This window comes from Schistocerca nitens, chromosome 4 (genome assembly GCF_023898315.1).
Source record: "Schistocerca nitens isolate TAMUIC-IGC-003100 chromosome 4, iqSchNite1.1, whole genome shotgun sequence".
Taxonomy (NCBI): Eukaryota; Metazoa; Arthropoda; class Insecta; order Orthoptera; family Acrididae; genus Schistocerca; species Schistocerca nitens.
In genome coordinates this window covers 665,295,346-665,313,479 of record NC_064617.1, presented here as the reverse complement: position 1 = coordinate 665,313,479, position 18,134 = coordinate 665,295,346, and the positions used below count along the sequence as shown (strand labels likewise).

The 18,134-nt window shown below is 42.7% G+C and overlaps 1 protein-coding gene across 1 annotated transcript in view; it reads right to left on the bottom strand.

Moving 5' to 3' along the window:
* The window catches only part of LOC126251807 (dipeptidase 1-like), an 800,440-nt gene that overhangs the window by 25,379 nt on the left and 756,927 nt on the right, over positions 1-18,134 (bottom strand). Inside the window, exon 10 of the mRNA XM_049952451.1 lies at positions 7,603-7,741. Coding sequence (XP_049808408.1) covers positions 7,603-7,741 — 139 coding nt within the window. The remainder of the gene's footprint in view (positions 1-7,602; positions 7,742-18,134) is intronic.

Here is an 18,134-nt window from a genome sequence, read left to right as displayed (position 1 = left end):
TAGTGCACGGTACATCCAAACCGTCATCGAACCCATCGTTCTACAATTCCTAGACCGGCAAGGGAACTTGCTGTTCCAACAGGGCAATGCACGTCCGCATGTATCCCGTGCCACCCAACGTGCTCTAGAAGGTGTAAGTCAACTACCCTGGCCAGCAAGATCTCCGGATCTGTCCCCCATTGAGCTTGTTTGGGACTGGATGAAGCGTCGTCCCACGCGGTCAGCACGTCCGGCACGAACGCTGGTCCAACTGAGGCGCCAGGTGGAAATGGCATGGCAAGCCGTTCCACAGGACTACATCCAGCATCTCTACGATCGTCTCCATGGGAGAATAGCAGCCTACATTGCTACGAAAGGTGGATATACACTGTACTAGTGCCGACATTGTGCATGCTCTGTTGCCTGTGTCTATGTGCCTGTGGTTCTGTCAGTGTGATCATGTGATGTATCTGACCCCAGGAATGTGTCAATAAAGTTTCCCCTTCCTGGGACAATGAATTCGCGGTGTTCTTATTTCAATTTCCAAGAGTATATATACACTCCTGGAAATGGAAAAAAGAACACATTGACACCGGTGTGTCAGACCCACCATACTTGCTCCGGACACTGCGAGAGGGCTGTACAAGCAATGATCACACGCACGGCACAGCGGACACACCAGGAACCGCGGTGTTGGCCGTCGAATGGCGCTAGCTGCGCAGCATTTGTGCACCGCCGCCGTCAGTGTCAGCCAGTTTGCCGTGGCATACGGAGCTCCATCGCAGTCTTTAACACTGGTAGCATGCCGCGACAGCGTGGACGTGAACCGTATGTGCAGTTGACGGACTTTGAGCGAGGGCGTATAGTGGGCATGCGGGAGGCCGGGTGGACGTACCGCCGAATTGCTCAACACGTGGGGCGTGAGGTCTCCACAGTACATCGATGTTGTCGCCAGTGGTCGGCGGAAGGTGCACGTGCCCGTCGACCTGGGACCGGACCGCAGCGACGCACGGATGCACGCCAAGACCGTAGGATCCTACGCAGTGCCGTAGGGGACCGCACCGCCACTTCCCAGCAAATTAGGGACACTGTTGCTCCTGGGGTATCGGCGAGGACCATTCGCAACCGTCTCCATGAAGCTGGGCTACGGTCCCGCACACCGTTAGGCCGTCTTCCGCTCACGCCCCAACATCGTGCAGCCCGCCTCCAGTGGTGTCGCGACAGGCGTGAATGGAGGGACGAATGGAGACGTGTCGTCTTCAGCGATGAGAGTCGCTTCTGCCTTGGTACCAATGATGGTCGTATGCGTGTTTGGCGCCGTGCAGGTGAGCGTCACAATCAGGACTGCATACGACCGAGGCACACAGGGCCAACACCCGGCATCATGGTGTGGGGAGCGATCTCCTACACTGGCCGTACACCACTGGTGATCGTCGAGGGGACACTGAATAGTGCACGGTACATCCAAACCGTCATCGAACCCATCGTTCTACAATTCCTAGACCGGCAAGGGAACTTGCTGTTCCAACAGGGCAATGCACGTCCGCATGTATCCCGTGCCACCCAACGTGCTCTAGAAGGTGTAAGTCAACTACCCTGGCCAGCAAGATCTCCGGATCTGTCCCCCATTGAGCTTGTTTGGGACTGGATGAAGCGTCGTCCCACGCGGTCAGCACGTCCGGCACGAACGCTGGTCCAACTGAGGCGCCAGGTGGAAATGGCATGGCAAGCCGTTCCACAGGACTACATCCAGCATCTCTACGATCGTCTCCATGGGAGAATAGCAGCCTACATTGCTACGAAAGGTGGATATACACTGTACTAGTGCCGACATTGTGCATGCTCTGTTGCCTGTGTCTATGTGCCTGTGGTTCTGTCAGTGTGATCATGTGATGTATCTGACCCCAGGAATGTGTCAATAAAGTTTCCCCTTCCTGGGACAATGAATTCGCGGTGTTCTTATTTCAATTTCCAAGAGTATATATACACTCCTGGAAATGGAAAAAAGAACACATTGACACCGGTGTGTCAGACCCACCATACTTGCTCCGGACACTGCGAGAGGGCTGTACAAGCAATGATCACACGCACGGCACAGCGGACACACCAGGAACCGCGGTGTTGGCCGTCGAATGGCGCTAGCTGCGCAGCATTTGTGCACCGCCGCCGTCAGTGTCAGCCAGTTTGCCGTGGCATACGGAGCTCCATCGCAGTCTTTAACACTGGTAGCATGCCGCGACAGCGTGGACGTGAACCGTATGTGCAGTTGACGGACTTTGAGCGAGGGCGTATAGTGGGCATGCGGGAGGCCGGGTGGACGTACCGCCGAATTGCTCAACACGTGGGGCGTGAGGTCTCCACAGTACATCGGTGTTGTCGCCAGTGGTCGGCGGAAGGTGCACGTGCCCGTCGACCTGGGACCGGACCGCAGCGACGCACGGATGCACGCCAAGACCGTAGGATCCTACGCAGTGCCGTAGGGGACCGCACCGCCACTTCCCAGCAAATTAGGGACACTGTTGCTCCTGGGGTATCGGCGAGGACCATTCGCAACCGTCTCCATGAAGCTGGGCTACGGTCCCGCACACCGTTAGGCCGTCTTCCGCTCACGCCCCAACATCGTGCAGCCCGCCTCCAGTGGTGTCGCGACAGGCGTGAATGGAGGGACGAATGGAGACGTGTCGTCTTCAGCGATGAGAGTCGCTTCTGCCTTGGTGCCAATGATAGTCGTATGCGTGTTTGGCGCCGTGCAGGTGAGCGCCACAATCAGGACTGCATACGACCGAGGCACACAGGGCCAACACCCGGCATCATGGTGTGGGGAGCGATCTCCTACACTGGCCGTACACCACTGGTGATCGTCGAGGGGACACTGAATAGTGCACGGTACATCCAAACCGTCATCGAACCCATCGTTCTACCATTCCTAGACCGGCAAGGGAACTTGCTGTTCCAACAGGACAATGCACGTCCGCATGTATCCCGTGCCACCCAACGTGCTCTAGAAGGTGTAAGTCAACTACCCTGGCCAGCAAGATCTCCGGATCTGTCCCCCATTGAGCATGTTTGGGACTGGATGAAGCGTCGTCTCACGCGGTCTGCACGTCCAGCACGAACGCTGGTCCAACTGAGGCGCCAGGTGGAAATGGCATGGCAAGCCGTTCCACAGGACTACATCCAGCATCTCTACGATCGTCTCCATGGGAGAATAGCAGCCTGCATTGCTGCGAAAGGTGGATATACACTGTACTAGTGCCGACATTGTGCATGCTCTGTTGCCTGTGTCTATGTGCCTGTGGTTCCGTCAGTGTGATCATGTGATGTATCTGACCCCAGGAATGTGTCAATAAAGTTTCCCCTTCCTGGGACAATGAATTGACGGTGTTCTTATTTCAATTTCCAGGAGTGTATATATATATATATATATATATATATATATATATATATATATATATATATATATATATATATATATATATATATATATATATATATATAACTTTACATCACTAATTTATTTACCATTAGGATGCTCTCTATTTGGTCCAGATTACAAGCACTGAGAAGTTTCATAAGCTGTTAGAACATTTATAACTTACTGTTAAACATATTGATGATATATGACATTATTCTTGTACCAACGAATTTAAGCATGAATTTTCGCCCTTAGCGTAACTGTAAACTCGACAAACTAAATACCCATACATAAAACTTTCCTTCAGAGTTTCAGGAAATACATTAGGTTCCTTAGAGCTACGGTAAAAGGAATCAATTAATTGTATATTTCCATTAGCACATGTAGCTTCTATAGGCAATGGCCTTGCCGCAGTTCATACACCGGTTCCCGTGAGATCACCGAAGTTAATCGCTGTCGGGCGTGGTTGGCACTAGGATGGGTGTTGCCATTTTTCGGCGTGCACTCAGCCTCGTGATGCCAATTGAGGATCTACTCGACCGATTAGTAGCGGCCTCGGTCAAGAATACCATCTTAACGACCAGGAGAGCGGTGTGCTGACCCCACGCCCCTCCTATCCTCATCCTCCACTGAGGATGACACGGCGATCGGATGGTCCCGGTGGGCCACTTGTGGCCTTAAGACGGAGTACATGTAGCTTCTATCCATACTAAAGTTAAGTAACTATCTTCTTTGACCTAAGTACAAGACATGTTCCTTCTTCTTAAAATTAATGAAATTAATGGACATTAACTACCAACTGACTTTGATCTCTTCCATCGGTAAACTATTATGGCTTTGGGAAAATTTTGGGGGAACTTATTTTGGGCTTTCAGCGTTATAAGGACAATTAATAGCTGTGATACTGATGAACTCCTGGTATGCAGATGAATTACTTGCATTACATCTTTCAAATTTATTTATTAACCTAGAAGAAAATTAATCAAGTATCGTACTTCTAAAGACTCGCCACTCGAGCGGTATGGAGACGAACTCACAGAGTGCTTGGTACATTATTTCAGCGGTTGAAACTTATGCCTTCAGAAAGTGTAAGCCGAAGTCGTCACAGGCCAGTCACAAGTAGTTCACATTTATCCGTCTACCAGAAATAAATAATACATCTAGGAGTTCGTACTTCGTTAGTAAAGTCATAGTTATGGCAACTCTCAAATGTAGCTAGAACCCTGCTTTCTGCATCTGAGGCTGACTTTGTATATTCGTTGTATTTTGTAATTACTCATGGAGTTCCATAGACTTTCTCTTCTATCTATTCATACTAGTATTTTTACTTACTATTTTTCCTGTCAACTGAATTTTTAATTTCAAGTGGTATCATGTTTCCACTTTCTTTCTTGAAGTAGTGATAGCCAATGTTACACATCCAGAACTTTGTGTTCCGTACAAACTATTGAACTTTTTCCTCATTCCCATGTCAACAAGTGATACATTTCATAACACAAGCCCATCTTCTCCCGTTCCAATCTATCTCTCATTCATTCAATGTTTCGACCATTATGCTCATGTTTCTTATTACATAGGATCTCGTTCACAGTTTCCATATTCAGCGAGACGCTGATGTCTTACCTATAGATATTTACTAGTTTCGACTTTTTTAGTGCTCATTTCAAGTCATGGTCATGAATATGGTCATATTTGTTCCACGGTCTTAGTATTGAATTTTTGTTTTTTGAATCTTTGTTTAAATCAATGCGATGGTAAGCTTTAATTAATTTATAAAATTGTGTAACCGGCCTTATTTACTGATGTTAAGACCAGCCAAGTCATTCTTTATCCCATACTCTATCGTTTGTCCTCATTACGCTTACAGTGGAATATATTTCTGTACAGCAGTTTATAAACATGAGTTACGAAAATAATCAACTGGTAGTTTACACATTTTTCATTTGTACCTTTTTGGTAATGTGATTCTAATGCTCTTGTGGTAATCTGGATGTTAATCACCTATTTTATAGATTTATGACCACAAAAGGAGGGACTCTGGAAACTACACGTCCCACAAATTTCACTACTTGTTAAAGTATGTAGCTGATTCCTGCAGATTTAATTGATCTCAGATCACACAGTACTCAACGAAAATCTGTCCACGTAACGGGATCACCCCTTGCTCCTTCACTGGGTTCCCCTTACACTTCCGCTGCACTTCTTCGCCACAGTTCATCTCCACCGCACTGGCCTTGTAGGTAATCCTACTATGTGCTACTTTTCTTCTGCGGGGGAATTCTCGATGTTTTCAGAGCATCTGATAAGCTACACGTGCTCCCCGGGTTGTACTAAATGGCGAGCCCCTCACGGAGCTCAGCATTAGTTTACTGGGTACAGTCTTTGCGAACCCAGGTTTTCTGGGTTGGGGTCTCATAACACATCACCAGTCCTCTGTAATAGTTAGCCCTTGACATGTTTCAGTGACCACCCAACGGCACATCAATGGACAGTTGTGGGTCTCAGGGACTGCGGATCTTGGGTTAAGATCCCGGGTCGCGAAAATGTTAAGAACTTCTATTAGAAAATATTCACTATCACGGTGTGCTGTGCGCCGATGAGAAACATGTCGTTAGCTGGTAACCTCTGGGAAACCGCCGCATTTCAATTGTATAAGGTTTATCCAGGGAAATGGAATTCTAGCTGGGTGGACCATAACATCCCTAGATGCTCAAGGAACCGAGATGGAACGCTCGAGCTGAAAAGCATCGACTCCCAGCGGATTTGGTGTACTGGTGGTAGGTCAAACAAGAGAGCTCATGTAGGCAGTCAGGGACTTAGGGCTACTTTACGGTAGGAGTAACAAAAAATATACTGGTCAAAAGGCGTTTCTATTATTTAAGAGGAAAGAGGATACTATGAGATGGTTTCACTTTTCTGCATTCAAAAGGCTTTGGAAGCATTGCCTGCACTTTAAAATCTGTTAAGAGACTGCGGAATGGGAATCTGTTGGTCAAATATTGTAGATCACAACGAGCAACGAAACTCCAGACAGCTAAGTGCCTCAGGGTATATGTTAATGAAACGAACCAACGCAACACGTTGAAAATCTGGTAGATATTCCCGCAGATGGCCTGAACGCCGAATAGGACAAAGAAGGCACCAATGATCTAAGTTGTTTAAATGAAAGGCAAGACAGCGATCTGGTGGAATCAGACTCGTTCATACTTACTTTTCTACTTATATTTACTGTCTATAGCGCGAAACTTCAAGAGAAGGTCAAGGAAGTCTCCTTTCTAAACGTCTGGCGTTATATCCCCAACCTAATGTTTTACTTTCAGTTACAGCGCTTTCAGCACACCACTCTCGGATGTAAGGGAGAAGCCATTCGTCACAAGAGTGCTAAAATCGTTGTCTCCGAAGAGCAGTCACAAATCTAACTTTCGAAAAGTGGAACTGGCTGGCACTATATTTCTCTAAGTCATGGTTGACGTCAGCTGTTTTCATAAAAATACTTTCAGATCTTAGTTAGCACGTTTACTCATTGTATCAGTATTAATGTTATTCTTCCCTAATACATTTGCTAATTGCCCTTTTGTTTTACTTCTGTCTGAATAGCGGTGGGTATTGATTAAAAGAACTGTTTCATATCGTGTTCCGAGTCTGAAGATGTATTACCATTCAGAACAACGAGAAGTACGAAATAGGTTATATTATCGTTATTTTGTAATTACTGAATATCGAATCATTGATTTTACAGCATATTGTTCATATTACTTCTGAGGTTAAATATTTGTACAACGTTAATTATGACTAAGCGAGTATTGCGTAATCATGAATATTCAGTGCATATACGTATGTTTCTGTGACTGCCGGTTTAACGAATAAATGTGAATGGTTACGTATTATTTTATTTACGTTCGAACAATTGAGTCTACTGCTGAAATAGTCCAGTAATCTGATCAAATAATCTGACAAAACTACATTTTCAGCAAGCTTTACGCTGTACTAGAGTTTCATATAAACACGTGAAATAAGTATGAAATATGACTGTGCAAGGGCAAGAGTAACATTTACTGTGAAGTGTTTGTGCTTGCAGTGGCGTCTGTTTCCTTGATACAGTTCATCAGTTTTGCGTGATATTGCATTAGGAATCGAAGGAAAAGTGTTGTCAATAAGTTGTTCACGAGTGTTTTACATCAAAACATACCCAGGTATGGGTACGTTACCTTCTCAACCTCCCTGAAGACCCTGAGAAGGTTGAGGCCAGCCACCTTTTTCAGATCCTCCTCCGGCCAGTGCCCGTGCCTCAGGAGCTCCGTGAACAGCTCGGGATACATGGACACGTCTTCCAGGCCGCGCGGCGTCCTGAAGGATAATGAATCCATGATTACGCCATTTACACAAATTCATTTACTTCATTCTGTACCACAATAAATATTAGCAAAATGAAATAATAATACAGGTTCTTAACAGTTTCACCCTCCGTCTGAGACAGAGGGGGAGACAAGCAGTTCATTATTGTTGTTGTGAGAAACTATGTTGCTCTCAAAAATAAAGATTCTCAGGAAAAAAATCATTCGAGGAACAATGAAATCGTGTTTTAGCTGTAACGCAGATTTTCTTGAAAATTCACTTGCGAAATCAGCTATTGAAATACGACTTACCTCTTATTTGATACTTTCCAACCTTTGTATCTCAGTCTATGTAGCGGGATAATGCATAAATTGTACAAATTTAAAGATTTTATTCATCATAGCCGAAACGGTAGGTTACAAAATTATTTAAATAATGCCATCCTCAGTTCCGCTCGACTGTCATTGTTCAGTATTTGCATTCAGAGACCGAGGTCGACATGCAACGAAAGACCTAAGAGAGTTCCAAAGAAGGTACATTGTGAGGCCCCGATTAGCTGGAGCATCAGTAACCATGACGTCCAAGTTATATAATATTTCACGAGCAACTGGTTCAACATTCATGACAGCCTACAGAAAACGTGGGAAGACATCAGCATGTAAACGTAAATCAAAACTAAACGACAGAGATCGTCTTATGCTAACACGAATTGTGTCAACACAACACAAAACTATGGCAGCTAAAGTGAATGCACTGATACTGTCTGCCAAGAACTCCGCAAAGAGAATATTCATGGAAGAGCTGCTATATCGAAACCATTAGTGGCGACAACCAACGCAGAGAAGCGTAAAACACGGTGTCAGGCGCATAAATCCTAGACGGCTAATCGGTGGAAACACGCCATATGGTCGGATGAATCAACTTTTTAATTATTTTCAACAACGGGCCGTGTTTATGTCTGGAGAATGCAAAAAGAACCCTACAATCTTGACTGCTTGATTCCAACGGTTATGCATGGAGGTGGAAGTGTAATCGTTTGGGCAGCCATATCAATGTATTCTGCTGGTCCCACCTTTACTCTCAAAGGCCGTTACAGCCAAAGATTAAGTGAGTATTTTAAGTGATCAGGTGCACCCTATAATTAAAATGTTCTTCCACAACAATGATGCTGTATTTCAGGATGATAATGCACACATTAACACAGCCAGGGCAATACAGTCGTGGTATAAGGAGCATTCAACTATAGGGTCTTCCGTGGCCATCGCAATCCCCACACTTGAACACTATCGAACACTTGTGGGCGATATTGGAGCGCAGACTCCGTAGCAGATTTCCGCCTCCCCCGTGAGTACTGCAGTTACAAGAGATTCTGATAGAAGAGTGGCATAAAATTCCATTGGCGACTATACAATCGTTGTATGCGAGTATTGTAAAGTGGCTTTCAGCTATATTATGGGAAAATGGGGGTCGAACTCCTTATCAATAAGCAATTCCCAAGTACGTACAGATGTTCATATTATTTCCTATCCCCTGTATGTCAGTGAGCTTAAAGATTTGCACTACTCTTAGTTCAAGGAAATTTTTCATGTGCTAGTTCTTCCATCACCATCTGTAGGCACTACAGTTTAACGTTTTCAGTTCTATCACACCCCTGTATCATTTGCGTGAATATACATTTTGCACTTAATGAGTCTGATCATTTTTTCCATTCGATCCTATACGTGATTCTTCCTATATTACTCCTCTGTTTTACGAGAGACTTTCTTTGGCGGCTTCCTCGAAGAGCGTTCAAATCACTTTCTTGTCATAGATGATGCTGTAGTTGTGGATTTCTTCTCATTTGCTTCAGTTACTTTTCATCCCTTTGATTAGACCTTGAAGTTTTACTTGGAGCTTTCATTATGCCTTCGGATGCGGTACTACGTCTTGGATGGCAACATTCAGGCCGCTTTTTACCTGCAAAACCATCCTCTGAATTGAAATTATACGCAGATCGTTTCATTGTGCTCTGTCGAATCCAAGTTTTCTGACATCCGTGATGAGAAAAGCAAACATTATCTCTTGAGATATAAGACAATGCTTCTTCGTTTTCAACTTCATTGGAAAATACTTTTCTGCTATCAGATTTCTACATACATTTGTGCTCTTCGGTTCTCGGCATGCCCTTCAATTGCTCGCTGGGACACGTTTTACATGTGTGCGTATTCATTTAAGCCATGGTCGTCATTTAGATATACTGATACGGCTAAATGCAAGTCATCTGACCTCCACGTTCCATAATGCGCCTCTCTTGCCGTTCTAAGTAACGAAATAATTATTTTATAAACGATTTGGGATTAAAAAAAATGTATAAGAAAATTGGACACACCATTTCTAAACTTTGAGTTGACCCAATAATTAGAAATGAATTTTAACGGCTCACTTTCTTAAATTGTACAGGTATATTATTGGAAACTTGCAGCGGTACACAACGTCGTGATTTTCTCTTAGTGAATTTTCTACTATGAACCACCATATTCGAGACTGAAAACTAAGGTTATCTCATGTGCATTCATCTATAAATAACACATGTTGCAATTTACGGTGTAACACTAACCCTCTTCGTCACGTAAACAAAAAATTAGATAAAATCTTCAACAAATTCAGCGCTGTCTTCAAACGATCTTTTCCACAACACACAAGAGTGGTAACACAAAGCGTTTCTCTATATCAGCACTAATTACTTTGAACTGATTTTAGTTTACTTGATACTTAATTTCAACTCGCATTCAAGTAATGGGTGGAAAATTACAGGATAAGAAAATGTGAAAAGCGGAATGGGATACATAGCTGTAGTCCAAATATCCACTACATTGCTATAAATAGCTAAAATAAGAGAGAATAATATTTGCAGAGGAAGTGTTGCTAATATTCAGCCTCCGTTATTAACAAAATATACTGTGGAAGATATTCTGTGATAGCTTGACAAGGGAATGAAAATACACGCCACGAAGAATGAAACAGATTACACTACACTGTTTAGTTACCTAAAGGGGATAAATATTACTTCACTATGACATGAACGCACCCCTCTTCATGAAAGAACGGAAAGAGCCACCAGGATAACAATTTCTAGGATGACATGAAATCAAAGAGAAAGTTGAGGTGCAAAAAGGTAGAGAGTAGATGAAAAAATTTTCAAAGAAGATGAAATAATAAAACAAAATGGTACTCGAATAAGTCAGAAATACGCTTAATAGAGAGGCGTCAACGGTGCTTTATCAGCGTCGTGATGAGTTATTAGCTAATGTAAACGATCAGTTTCAGAAAGTCTAACGACAAACCTGAATCTGTATATAGAGCACAGTTTCCCTTAGAAAACATTTACGGTCAAACGACTGAAAAACGCACAAGAAAGTTCATTTACTCGCAATAAATACAACGCAGTAGAAACAGTTTAAAGGATGCAGAATGAATGCGATAAAACATTTATGGTCGTAACGTAACTGCTGTGGGTCGACACATTTTAAATTTATTAAACTGTTAAGAGAGAATTAAAAATGAATGTTTCATATATCTCCAAACAGCACAACAGGAAGGTATATAAACGTACCTTTCGATGAGAAGTGTAACGGAGAATTATACAGGAATATATTGAGGGTAATACCTAATTCGGGAGCCATCGCATTACATGAGCGGTATGAGCATACAAAAATCATTAACGGAACCAAAACTAAAGGACTGGTAAAGATTCTGCAATGGAAATTCAATTACTGAACAGTTAGCAGCTGCCCCGCACGCACAATGCAGCGACCAAGAGGCCATCAGAAAGCTGCTCGCTGTTTGCATGCTGAAGTAATCTTTGCCCACCATCCTCACTACTCTAAATATATTCACCAAGCGACGTAACTTGCTGCGGTTCATTTCTGATATCATTCATACCAACACGTTATGACTCTGGATATACAAATTCGTTACTTACATATGATCAATATGACGACCATTTTTATTGTGCTGAATGTGCTAACCATTCACTGCTAACTTTCGTAGTTTCTCATCCGTAATGTCTGTTGCAGCTTCCATCCTAAGTGTTAGAAACTGCCAGTAATGTAATTAAAGGTAAAAATGAACATGAAAAAGGGATTCGCTTGTTGATTTGCTATCTGAGCCTGACTGGAGGTAAAGACTGGAAGCACAAGATCGAAGTTCTGACTAATAATACTTTGGATGAGACGTTTATTACGCAAGTAACATTTGAAGTCATACATTCTATTCCGCAATTCATCAAACAAATGTAATCAAAAATACTATGTTGGATTAATAAAGGAACACTCGAAATATGATCTAGATACTAGATTTTATTTATGTCAGCAAAACGACGCCTTTAATAATGGTATCGTTATAAATGTCATAGCTGTTCGAAGTGGCACTGTCGTGAGGTACAGGGCTCTAAGTTGGAAGAACGGCGGCTCAGATTCTTATCCGAGCATTGAGCTTTAGGTTTTCCATCCAAACTTTCCTTCAATTCTTCACGTCAACTGAACGGATTCTGTCTTAGGGAGTGTTTTGCTTATTTCACCCCCCCCCCCTAATATTCCATAATCTGAGCGTGATCACAGCATAAACCTCTTCGTCAACTAAAGCTTAAATCATAACATTGCTTCCGTTTCGATGGTTATTGTTCTGGTGTAACCACGAACGCCGGAACGAAGATGCAGAACGCAAGGCCAGAGAATGAGATGAGGAAAGGTCGGCCAATGGCGTGCGGAATTGGACCGAGCCGCACCAAGACCGACACCTGGAAGAAATGAATATAAGCGCCGCTCCTTCTGGCCTCGGCTGCTCAAATCTTCAACAGACCTTAGTGCTACGCTCTCAGACCGTCATGATCCACATCAGCTGCTTACTTGGACTTTATGTGTAGCAAGAACTTTGCTGCTTTCATATCGCCTCTCACTAGAGACATTTACTGTAATCAGAGTTAAGTATTATCAATTTGCTTTCTAGAAATAATATCACTGATGTTACTTGCTTGAATGGTTCTAAAGCATTCTGAGAACGCAACATCCTTTAGGCATCCTATAAGCAACGAGTGGGCAAGATCCCAGATTTATAATGTTTGATATATTTCCTCATTCCAGATGCTGCATCTTTGGGTTATATTTGCACTTTTGCTGCCAATGCAACTGCCACGTCCGGAAACAACTAGTGGAACTGCAGTTGTGCACGTTGATGAGCCATATCTGATGATAAACATGGTGACTACAACTCTGTATATTGTCATTAGACTATGGTTTTATTCCAGACTTTTATGTTCTAATAGAAAGATGTTCCTTATTCATCGGACTATTGAATATATCCACTTCTAGCTGACATTTAAACAAGGAGCTAAATTACGTATTTTACTCTCATATTATTTTTAGGGCAGCATCACGTAGCCACCGTAAATTAGGGTGCGACCAGGATTAAAACTTACGTTAAGGAAATGGAAGTGTCCTAAGCAGTTAACGTTTCATTTTAGAAGTAAATGCGCTACTAAAATACAACAAAATAACACTATTTTTGACAGGTTTATGAATAACATACAGACTAAATAGGGTACCACAGATCTACAGGTTGAGGGTCGGGCGTAGGGTTAACAACCCCACCTCGTAAAACCAATCGTGTTACTTAAGCTAGAGAGGAGCCCCAGATACAGAACAGACGCCCAATGTAACGAACCAAGCATAGAAAACGACTACGATTAGCAACATGGAATGTACACTCTCTGTACAAACCTGGGGCGGCAGTAACTTTGGTTAGAGAACTGGAAAAGTAGAAAATGTTGGTGGTTGTCCAGTAGGAAGTACGGTGACCACAGACGTAGAAAATTACACAATATTCTATGGGAAAGCAGTCAAGCACAGTTTTGGAACTGGTTTCTGTGTTAACAAAGGCATTGTAATAATGGTAAAGAATTTTACGGCAGTGAACCCAACAATCTCAGTTCTAACCCACCAACTTACCTTTGTGAACTGTCATCCACCAACAGAGGAAAGTGATGGTCAGGTAAAGGATATATTCTCTGAAGAGCTGGAAATGTTATGGATTTCATTCCTAAAAAGAGCTGCAAAATTCTCATCGCGATTTTAATGCCAAGATTGGAAGGGAGACCAGTTTTACTTCCGTAATAGGCCTTCATAGTCTGCATGACAATAGTAACGACAGCGGAATAAGGCTAATTAGCTTTGCTACGTCCAAGGACATGTTTATCAGTAGCACAAATTTTCCACATAGACAGGTGCACAAAGGAACATGTGTATCGCCAGATGGGAAAACAGTCAACCAAATAGACCACATAGCAATTACCACAGAAATCACGAATTGGCATATGGATGTAAGAAATTCCCGTCGGGCTAAGTGTGGTTCAAATCAGAGTCACCCTGAAACCAAACCAAAGAAGTAAACTAAAGAAAGTGGCACGTTTAGAAATAGAAAAAGTACCACAGGAAGAGACCAGGAATGAACTTCAATTTTTACACTACTTCGGGAAACAGAGGACTTAGCGACGGGAAGAAATTAGAAATTTGGTTACAAAGGCTGCAGGAGCACTCATTGCCAAAAGAGTGGCGAGGAAGAAGAAGTGGTTCAGTGAGGTCTGTGAAGAGTAGGTCAGCAGGAGAAAGAAGCCCATGACAAGTGGTTACAGTGAGCAGATGATCAGAGCAGTAAGGCAGAATTTGACAGAGTCCGAAGAGAAACACAAGCGGTACTGCGGAGAGATATCAGTAGGTTTGTGAGTGGAATTACTACAGAAGTAGAAGAAGACTTCCAGAGAAGGAGGATGAAGAAAATTTACATAAAGGTGAACTACATGAGGGAAACCTATAAACCCACTGAGAAATTCATAAGAAATGCCAAAGGAGAGATGCTGGCAAATGAATATCAAATTGCAAAGAGATAGGAAGAATATTTCAGGGACTTGTTAAATTGTGAAGACCCAACGACACTCTTTAACTTCCCCCTACCACAGACAGCAGACCCTGAATACCCACCGCCAACTCTAGAAGAGATAAGGAACCAGGTAAAACGGCTCAGGAGAAGATGGCATCGTCGATGAAACAATTCTGGAGGGGGGGGGGGGTGAATATCTTGTAAGGATTCAAAAATTAGTAGAGAAAATTTGGAACATTGATAAGATTCCAGAGAACAGGAGGAATGCATTTATCTGTCCCATCCGTAAGAAGTATGACCGAATTGAGTGTGAGAACTACCGTTCTATCGCTCTGCTCAAAATTTGATATAAGTTCTTCTCAAACTGTCTTATAAATCGAATCCAGCTGTTGGCAGACACCATTATTGGAGAATATCAAAGAGGATTTCGTCACAGGAGATCTGCTATCGACCAAATCTTTGTCCTAAACCAGATCATAGGAGAAAGGTAGTAGTTTGTCCAAGAACTACACGCGCTGTTTGTCGACTTCAGAAAAGCATATGATTGCATTATCGGGAAAGTATGCTGAGGTGTCTGGAAGAGTTCGGTTTTGTCAAGAAACTAGTAAGCCTCACGAAGGCCGGCCTGATGTATACTACAGCAAAGGTAAAAATGGGAAATAAGGTGGACGAAGCATTCAAAATATGAACTGGGCTACGGCAGGGCGATGGACTATCACCTGTTCTTTTCAATCTAGCATTAGAGAAGGTCCTGCGAGAGATGTCATCTAATGAACTCAGAGGAGTCCCGACCAGGGATGTAAACATGAAGTATCTAGTATATATCAATGATATAGTGCTACTGTCTGTGCCGCAAGAAGACTTAGGGGGAATGGCTGACAATCTGGAAACAACAGCGAGGAATATTGACATTCTGGAAACAACAGCAAGGAATATTGGACCTCGAATCAATATTTCCTAGAACCCGTTCTACATAATGAAACTCAAGAACCACTTCCACCCTTACGGACAACTGAGGGTTTCTATCGTCAAGTCAGAAAGTCCAAGTATCTGGGCGCAGTACTCGGAGATGAACCATCCAGTAAAATCGAAATACAGGCAAGACTACAGGCAGGTATTCGCTGTAGCCAAGGCCTTAATGTTCGCCTCAAAACCAAAAGCTTGTGCCGAGTGGTGCAGCCGTGCGATCAGTGGCACCTTGTCACGGTTTGCGCGAGTCCTCAAGTCGGAGATTCGGGTCCTCCCTTGGGCATGGGTGTGTGTGTTGTCCTTAGCATAAGTTAGTTTTAAGTTAGATTAAGTGGTGTATAAGCATAGAGACCGATGACCTCAGCAGTTTGGTCCCATAGGAACGTACTACAGATTTACAATTTCCAGAAGTTTGTTCAGGCATTTCAAAATAAACATCTACAAAACACTCCCACAGCCATTAGTACTATACGGATGTGCCACGTGCAGTACAACGAAGCAAGATCTGAACAGATTGATGATATTTCAAAGGAAAGTCCTTCGGAAGATGGATTCCTCAGAATACATTTTATGATATTTTCAAAGAGCGGAACATCCTTGCTATAATGAAGACACGACGACTCCAATGAGCAGCGCATGTTGCTCGAATGCAGGTCAAACGATGGCCGAAAGCTGTACTCAACACCCACCGAACCGGCAGAAGTCCCATAGGAAGGCCTAGAACTCGATGGAGTGACTGCGTATCCAAAGACCTTCAGAGGAAGGATGGCAGAAAGGACCTGGAGACAGGCTGAATGGAGGCAGTCTGTCAAAGCAGCCCACTGTCCATTGCGCCTGATCGCATAAAGTAAAGAAAAATAAGTAAATTAGTTATGAATAACATTGATTAACCCAATATTAATTGATCACTGGGTTTCGGGGAGAGTAGGTATCCTATTGTACCTAGAGGATAGTGCAGATAGAAATGTATTATTTCCTAGTCGGTGTATCAGTCTAGTGACTTATTTCACAATAACATGGAGGAATGCGGTCTAGAAACCAACGTAAGCAGTTTGCGGCATTTTCTACTATTTTTGTTGTTCTGGGACATGAGGTTGTGTTTTGTACAGCGGTTGTAAATATTACGAGTTCTATATCTTTCAGTTTTATGCAACACATTAAAGCCGTTCTTGTGGGCTTCGCTAATTTGTCAGTCACAGAGTGTTATGGTCAGTAGAAATCTGTATATATTGTAAGTACGCTGTTTAGGTTTTTTTATTGGTAACGCCACCTCTGTATGAAAATCACTGGCTGTGCTGTGTGCAGTCTGTGGCTGCTTTGCATTGTTGTAATACTCGCCATTGTAGTGTTAGGCAGCTGGCTGTGAACAGCGCGTAGCGTTGCGCAGTTGGAGGTGAGCCGCCAGCAGTGGTGGATGTGGGGAGAGAGATGGCGGAGTTTTGAAATTTGTCATGAACTGCTCTCTGTCTCTCTCTCTCTCTCTCTCTCTCTCTCTCTCTATATATATATATATATATATATATATATATATATATATATATATATATATATATGATATCAAGGTAAATACATTCTCTATTAATATCTTTCATTTGCTAACTATCCCTATCAGTAGTTAGTGGCTTCCATAGTTTGAATCTTTTATTTAGCTGGCAGTAGTGGCGCTTGCTGTATTGCAGTAGTGGGAGTAACCAAGATTTTTGTGAGGTAAGTGATTTGTGAAAAGTACAGGTTAATGTTAGTCAGGGCCATTCTCTTGTAGAGATTATTGAAAGTCAGATTGCGTTGCGCTAAAAAATATTGTGTGTCAGTTTAAGCACAGTCTCGTGTAAAATTGTTGAAAGGGGACGTTTCAATATTAAAAGCTAGCTACATAATGTGCAAACTGTTATGCCATACTTCATCGGTCGTGCACCATGTTGGATACTGAAACGTAATGGTTACCACTACAGAACACGTGGTATTTGCAGATTAACTGAATTACTCTAACACCTTAAGAGTTTTACCAGTTCCTAAAACGGAAGTAAGTGTTACTTGCCAACACCTTTATTTCAAAACGTTTTCAACAATCATTTTTGATAAAACTTCTGCTTAATACGAGTTCACTTGCTGGTTACTGGTCTGTAGTAAAGTAATAATATCACAATAGACTACCAAACATATCTATGACAAAATTTCTTCGGTTTCAACACTTTTAAATTTGAATGGAGTATGTTTTGTTCCTAGTTGCACACTATGTTGTACCTAGGAATAGATTTTCACGTTTGGAAAACTTTATTTTCCCGGAGTAATTTTTTCAGTTTCAGAAAAGACTGTGACATACATATAATGAACGCTATCACTTGAAAACGATGTAAGATAATATTAAAAGTCTAATACATAGCAAGCTGGAAAGCATGAAACTGTTCATACCGACAATACTGTTCTCTATTCTCATACTTTTGTGGTTACAATAACATGAAAATGTCATTTTAAGAGCCTAAATTTATACTCTTAACAATCTGCACTTAGACAGGAATAATTC